This window comes from Sinocyclocheilus rhinocerous, unplaced genomic scaffold (assembly GCF_001515625.1).
Source record: "Sinocyclocheilus rhinocerous isolate Xijiao unplaced genomic scaffold, SAMN03320098_v1.1 scaffold1696, whole genome shotgun sequence".
Lineage (NCBI taxonomy): Eukaryota > Metazoa > Chordata > Actinopteri > Cypriniformes > Cyprinidae > Sinocyclocheilus > Sinocyclocheilus rhinocerous.
Window position 1 is genome coordinate 96,103 of NW_015628374.1, and position 7,719 is coordinate 103,821.

A 7,719-nucleotide genomic window follows, 5' to 3' on the forward strand; every position below is an offset into this window, starting at 1 on the left:
CATTTATTCAGCTTTCATATGATGTATAAATCTCAATTTCGAAAAATTGACCCTTATGACTGGTTTTGTGCTCCAGGGTCACATATGTGGTTTTTCTCCACAATACTTTTTCTCTTCATTTTGAATATTAACAACAAGTTTTTAATTTGCAAATGAACTATTTCTAAATATTTTAACTCAATTAAAATGCTAAGAAAATACATAACATTAAATGTTTTTCTCCCTCAATAACTACTGTTTTTATTAATATTATCTGATTCTCGAAACTTCTTTTAGCTATATCCGACACTCCCAGTGCACTCACAGTTTTTGTTAATATTATATAGTTCTGTGAATATTACATTATAATGGTATACATATTTCACATGTACTCATAATACTTTATCAATGACATTCATGAATATATCAGTGTGTGTCCTCACGTGTCCAGTGTAAGATTAGACTTTAGCGCAGGTATTGTGTGATAGACTGCGCTCTTACCAGAGCAGAAAAGCCTGGCACCACCTTCCTCTGTTTGAGGCTGGTCTCTCCGTCCAGATTGGCTGTTTCCATGTGACACACTCCATCAGGGTCGGATGTGTGCAGGAGCAGGATGTCAGCTGGGATGATCTCGTTAGAGAGCACTCTCACAAAATCCCCCACGCGGACATCTTTCCATCTCCTCTCCATGAAACACATCTGCTTCCTGTGAGGAGACCAGAATTAATGCCTCATGCGGTCCTCTTTTGATGCATTGTGGGGTTTCGGTGTACATATAAATGCACAGACACACTTTTGAATGATTACTTGCAGAGCTGGGTAAATTACTTACAAATTGTAGTCCATTACATTTTAGGTAATGTAATCAGACTACTTTTTTGGTTACTTTCAGATTACTTTTGACCTAACTCATTTATGACATTGATTTAAATACGATAATCTTGTACCAAATTGATATAAAGATACAAAGTAACAACATGAAGTGCTTTAAACATTACATTACGTCAAGGTTTCCCAAACTGGGGTTTGTGAAGGAACTGCAGGGGGTTCGTGAATTTAATGAAACGCTAATAATTAAATCATAAACATGTAAGAATCTAAAATTATTTATTTTAATAACAACAATCAAAATAAAAACTTATTGTGTGAATGTCAACAAAACTGGAAGACTTTCTGAACGTGCATAAGCGTTAGGCTATATCAGAAATGAAAATTTAAAAGATGAAAAAGAATTAGGGAGAATTAGTAAATTATGGATAATTTATTTGTATTGTGTGAATAATATGTAATCATGTAATCAATAAAAAAAAGTATCTGCAGTCTGATTTTGACTATTTTAAAATATATTTATAATTTATAAATATAATTTTAGTAATATAGCCAAAGTACTTAATTTTTAGAATCTGATTAAGTAATCCAGATTATATGTAATCCGTTACTGCCCAGCACTGGTTACTTGGTAAAACAAAAAGAAATCCAGGACACACACCTATTTCAGCATATATGTGTATTATAGATGCGTGTGTGTGCGTGTGTGCGTGTGAGTGTGAGTGTGCGTGTGCGTGTGCGTGTGTGCGAGTGTGCGAGTGTGAGTGTGCGAGTGCGAGTGCGAGTGCGAGTGCGAGTGCGAGTGCGAGTGCGAGTGCGAGTGCGAGTGCGAGTGCGAGTGCGAGTGCGAGTGCGAGTGCGAGTGCGAGTGCGAGTGCGAGTGCGAGTGCGAGTGCGAGTGCGAGTGCGAGTGCGAGTGCGAGTGCGAGTGCGAGTGCGAGTGCGAGTGCGAGTGCGAGTGCGAGTGCGAGTGCGAGTGCGAGTGCGAGTGTGCGTGTGCGCGTGTGCGAGTGCGAGTGCGAGTGTGAGTGTGTGAGTGTGTGAGTGTGAGTGTGAGTGTGCGTGTGAGCGTGAGCGCGAGCGCGAGAGTGTGTGTGTGAGTGTGAGTGTGCGTGTGTGCGAGTGTGCGTGTGTGAGTGTGAGTGTGCGTGTGCGTGTGCGTGTGCGTGTGCGTGCAGTTGGTCAAAATAACAAATGTTTTCATTGGTTGTGATTGAAAATCAGAGTTATTCCACCACATATTGATTTCTTGACTCTTCTTTATTAAAACATCGGTATTGTGTTATCTAAAAATGAATATAAACATGTCTGAAAACATGGCATCTTTTTTGTTATTTTGACCAATTGTCATTGCATGCTCTAAATGACAACATTTTTATTTAAAATTTGCAAGAAATGTTATCAGTAGTTTTCAGAATAAAATTAAAATTACATTTTACTCAAACACAACGTAAATCCAGAGAAACTGAGAATTTTCAGGTGGTCTCTTAATTTTTTTCCATAGCTGTATACTTACTATTAAAATATTAAAAATATTTTTTACCGTGCAGTTGTTTTACAATAGAAAATGTCAATTTTGTGTCATGCTTATACAATAAAACTAGATGAGTTTGTATCTTCTGGCATGTCTCGACGTCAGCTGTCAGTGAAGAATCCTGCAGTCACAATGTGAGCGTCAGGTATGCTGCTCTACACGCACAACTGGGTCGGGTGGCTCTTTACTGACTGACGGCTCTTCAGCAGCACGGTCACACCTCACACACAAAGCCTGACGCACAACAGAGGAGCAATTACAAACATAACTTCAGGTGGAGCTCCCATGTTCTCTTCAAATAGCTGTGAAGTTGCATTTAATGTTTTGGCAAGCAAGGAAGTCAGGGGTGAATTGCACAAAAATATGCCCAGGTCATATTTCACCCCAAAAACAGAAGAATAAAATAAGAAATTATGCTCTGCATAAAGAAAATTAAGCCTTTAGAAATATTATGATTTTCTGAATTGTGACATTATTATTATTATTATTTTTTAATATAACCATTAAGGGTAACCCTTTACAATAAGGTTCCATTTGTTAACATTAGTTAACCACATTAGTTAATATAAAGTAACAACAACAAAAATACTTCTAAAATATTTATTAATCTTAATTAATGGTAATTCCAACATTTACTAATACATTTTTAAAATCAAAAGTTGTATCTGTTAATATTCTTTAATGGACATGAGCTAATATGAATTAACAATAAACAGCTGTATATTTATTAACTCAACAAAGATTAATAAATACTGTAACAAATGTATTGCTCATTATCAGTTAATGTTAGTTAATGTATTATTAACCAATGTTAACTAATGTAACCTTATTGTAAAGTGTTATGATTTAAATACAAATATATATATTTATTTTATATTTTTATATTTATTATAAAAATAATATTTTTTTCCAAATTACAGTAATGAGATTTTTTGTTTATTGGGCAATTAGCAATTTTGCACAATTAACAACATTAGATTCCTATTAATGCAATATAGTATTTTTTACTGTATTACAAAAAAAAAATGTTCAAGATTTTTTTGCATTACAATAATAAGCATTGGCTGGGAAAATGTACTTATTTGTCTTGCAAATGTCACAATACATTTTTCTAATGAAAATTTCAGTTTTTTTCTTTTGATGTTGAGGTACAATATGACACAACCTGCTGTTGTCAAATTATGGTTAAATGTACTATTCAGTCCCCACTGCCAGGCAAATAATTCCCACTAAATACCCCCTTTTCCTTTATGCAAACTTAAATCCATTTAATTTATACCACAAAGTGAAAACAATTCATTAATTGTGATGTTTTTACTAATAAAACGGCTGACAAAAGAAGATTAGCTCCTCAAATCAGACAAGACTAAAGCTGTTTTGTGCCAAGCAAGCATTTCTCTGAATGAAGTGGCTGATGACTGTTTCTGATAGTGGTGCGAGATAAATCTTGCGCTCCTCCAGAAGGACTCACTGTTTGCAGTCTGTGATTAGCGAGACGTCTATTTCTGGCGTTTAACTGTCAGTCAAAATGTGTGCGTGTCAAAAAATGATGTGCGAGACAAACACCTGCTCTCGAATACTCTATCTTAGAACGAGAGACGATGCCTCATACCATTTCACAGCATTTCACTGCAATTTTAATTCATTGCGCCCACATGGCATCTTTAAAGTGAAAAACTACAGTGGCTAGAGTTAAAATACGATCATTCACAGCATGCAGTTTACAATAACAAGTCATCATAATCAATCATAATCAGCGGTTCTGCTCTCTAACTGGAAATCCTCATCCTATCACTGCCACTGTCTAGGATATATGTTTTGAATTCAAGTGTTTCTGGTTTATTTTCATAGTGCATCCAAATGCTTTTGTGAGCATTTCAAAGCATGCTTTTTCAATCTAATCCACCAATATACAGTGGGTACGGAAAGTATTCAGACCCCCTTAAATTTTTCACTCTTTGTTATATTGCAGCCATTTGCTAAAATCATTTAAGTTAATTTTTTTTCCTCATTAATGTACACACAGCACCCCATATTGACAGAAAAACACAGAATTGTTGACATCTTTGCAGATTTATAATATGGGGTGCTGTGTGTACATTAATGAGGAAAAAAAATTAACTTAAATGATTTTAGCAAATGGCTGCAATATAACAGAGTGAAAAATTTAAGGGGGTCTGAATACTTTCCGTACCCACTGTATCTGCATTCATTTCAGTTAAATGTCAGGGGATATAACTAAATTCCTTCAAGTTCACATGACTGGCGTCACTGCATACATCACATTAGGACACGTTTGCTCTAGAAGCGTGACAAATCATACAGTATGTGGGAAAGGTGCATGCATGTACTGAAGCGTAACCATTTACAAAAGGTCGGTGTGACTCAACAGGAAAGGAGGCATTAGTTACACTGCATCCTACTCACATTTTTGTGATACAAATGCATGCCATGTCAAACCTTAAAGCTCATGCATGCTAATCTGAGTCAGCCAACCTGACAACTATCTGTTAAAGTTTGCCATAGTTTGTGGCAGATGTATTTCTTAATGATAGTTTGGGGGCAGTATGTTCTATCGCAAGAAAAGGGATCTAAAAATAACTACCTGCCACACTCCTGACAATTCTTCCTGCATCCCTCCTCCACACCAACTGCCCCTCTTCTCTCCATACATATGTCCAGGAGTCTGATTATAGACTGCAAGCCAAACCCTGCCTTTTATTAGGGGTGTTTGCTAAAGCATGCATCACTGTTATTATTGCCAGGGGTGTCATGCCCATTCAAACTGAGGGAGCAAGTGCCCTCTCAGATCTTTTTAAATGCAACTTCCAAAAAGACTGAAAATATTTTTACATTTGATAATTACAGATTAGTTCACTCAAAATTTTAAATTGGCTGAAAATGCTCATCCTCAGGTCATCCAAGATGTAGATGAGTTTGTTTCTTCATCAGATTTGGAGAAATGTAGCATTGCATCACTTGCTCAGCAATGGATCCTCTGCAGTGAATGGGTGCCGTCAGAATGTCCAAACAGCTGATAAAAACATCACAGTAATCCACACCACTCCAGTCCATCAGTTAACATCTGGAGAAGACAAAAGCTGTGTGTTTGTAAGAAACAAATCTATTATTAAGACGTTTTTAACTTTTAACCGTCGTTTCTGGCCAAAATAATCCATAATAACGCTTCCTCCAGTGAAAAAGTCCATCTCCTGTTGCCTCTCACATCAAAATCCACCCATATATTTGTTCAGAACTGTTTTGGTTTGCAAACGGTGCTTGATCTGTGCAGATTTCTCTCCTAAATCAGACGAGATTACTTTTTCACTGGAGAAAGCAATATTACAGATATAGGACTTGTATTTATGCAATGGTATTCGCTACGATTTAAAGTTAAAAACATCTTAATGATGAATTAGTTTCTTGCAAACAAGCATCTTTTGTCTTCTCCAGATGTTAACTGATGGACTGGAGTGCTGTGGATTACTTGTGGATTATTGTGATGTTTTTATCAGCTGTTTGGACTCTCATTCTGACGGCACCCATTCACTGCAGATGATCCATTGCTGAGCAAGTGATGCAACGCTACATTTCTCCAAAACTGTTCTAAAACACAATCAAAGAGATATGTATTATACTGTATATCAGTTTTTTTAATCAGATTTTTTTCTCAGCACACACTAGGTAATCTGTGTCTCAGGTGTGGCATGTTTCTCTGTATTTTATTGCTTTGGTTAATAATTCAAAAGTATATATTTGGGTCTGACAACTCTGCAGTTATTAGTATGGTGAAAGTTTAAGTAAAGTTTTATAATAAATAACAATAGTTATTTTTATTTGGGGTTGGGTTTGCCCCATAAATCAAAAAAAAAAAAAAGCAAGGCGATCATTCAAAGTCGAGTTCTGTTCAATTTTACTTGGATTAATCAATTCTCAAAATTTATTTGACAACAGCCTTCAAAGCCAGTCCCTATGCATACCACAAAATGACATAATCATGACTCACAGTCTTAGGAAAAAGTGCCAGAATTGTCACTATTGACCCCTCAAAAAAAAAACTAGGTTGTTGTTACTCATACTTAGTATTAGGGATCTGAACAAAGCAATAAACCTTAGCATTACACTTCATTAAATAACCCATCTGATATCTAGACACCTAGCAACGCCCAAGCAACCACCCAGAACACCCTAGCATGGCAGTGAGTTTTGCATGGGTGAGCACAACTCTTCAGAAAGTGTAGAAGTCCTGTTTACTAAATGAACATGAGGACTACTTATTTTCTTGAATATTTCACAGCAGTAAAAATTGTCAGCAAGAGTGAATTAAACAGCCAAGACGGAAAAAGCATCACTTTGTCTGCCCTGAGCTGTTTTAAATGAAAGGGGGTTCGACTGTGTGTGAACAACATTATAAAACTCTCTCCCTTTGGGGTAGAATAAGAACTAATCAATCATGACCGCTGGAGGAAAGCACCACAGTTCATGTCCAAAATGTGAGGGATACAAGCATTAGCAACACTGTACCGTGTGAAGTATTAGATTAGCGTAATGATTTTGTTGCTTTCAGACAGAAGGTCCCCTTGTGGAGCCAGTGGAAAGAGGGATTGTCTGACGGCTGGGAACCGTTTGAAATTGAATTGTTTATTTACGGGTATGAAAATCCAGCATGATAAAGCAATGTCATAAAGAGAAAACAGCACTTGCAAAGCAACTGAATGAAAACATCGCTACTAGTTGTCATGGTGCATAACCACAACAGAAGTTGCCTGTACATTTTTTCTCTTGAATATTCTCTTGCTAGACTAAAAGCACATTTTACTCAAGAAATGTGGCGTATTTAAAGAATATCACATGACTGCACGTATAATATTGCTTTTAAAGTACAACTTAAAGTACAGTGCAAGTTAATATTGAACTGATTACGTTTTACCATTACCAATTTATCTGCTTTTGCCTGGCAAATGAAAATAATTTGAAACAAAGCCATAGCAAAATCAACACACAGTAGCGGTGTTTTGGTCATGAATGAATCAGCAAATCGGTTAAGTCAATTATTCAATGACTCACTCGTATGAATCAAATTTTTTTTAAAGGGGTCATATGATGCAATTTCAATTTTTCCTTTCTCTCTGGAGTGTTACAAGCTCTTGGTGCATAAAGAAGATCTGTAAAGATGCAAAGACTAAAGTCTCAAATCCAAAGAGATATTCTTTATAAAAGTTAAGAGTCAGCCACGCCCTCCTAAAACGGCTCGTTCTAACACGCCCCACATGTCTACGTCACGATGTGGGAAGATTTGCATAACACCGCCCAAATGTTCACACAAAGAAAGAAGGAGTAACTTTTATTCTCGCTGTAGTATTGTTGCCACCGCCGCC

At 36.5% G+C, this 7,719-nt stretch overlaps 1 protein-coding gene across 1 annotated transcript in view; it reads right to left on the reverse strand.

Annotated features, from left to right (window-relative positions):
* atp10b (ATPase phospholipid transporting 10B) overlaps nucleotides 1-7,719 on the reverse strand; it is a 39,265-nt gene that overhangs the window by 25,751 nt on the left and 5,795 nt on the right. Inside the window, exon 2 of the mRNA XM_016549424.1 lies at nucleotides 481-685. Coding sequence (XP_016404910.1) covers nucleotides 481-685 — 205 coding nt within the window. The remainder of the gene's footprint in view (nucleotides 1-480; nucleotides 686-7,719) is intronic.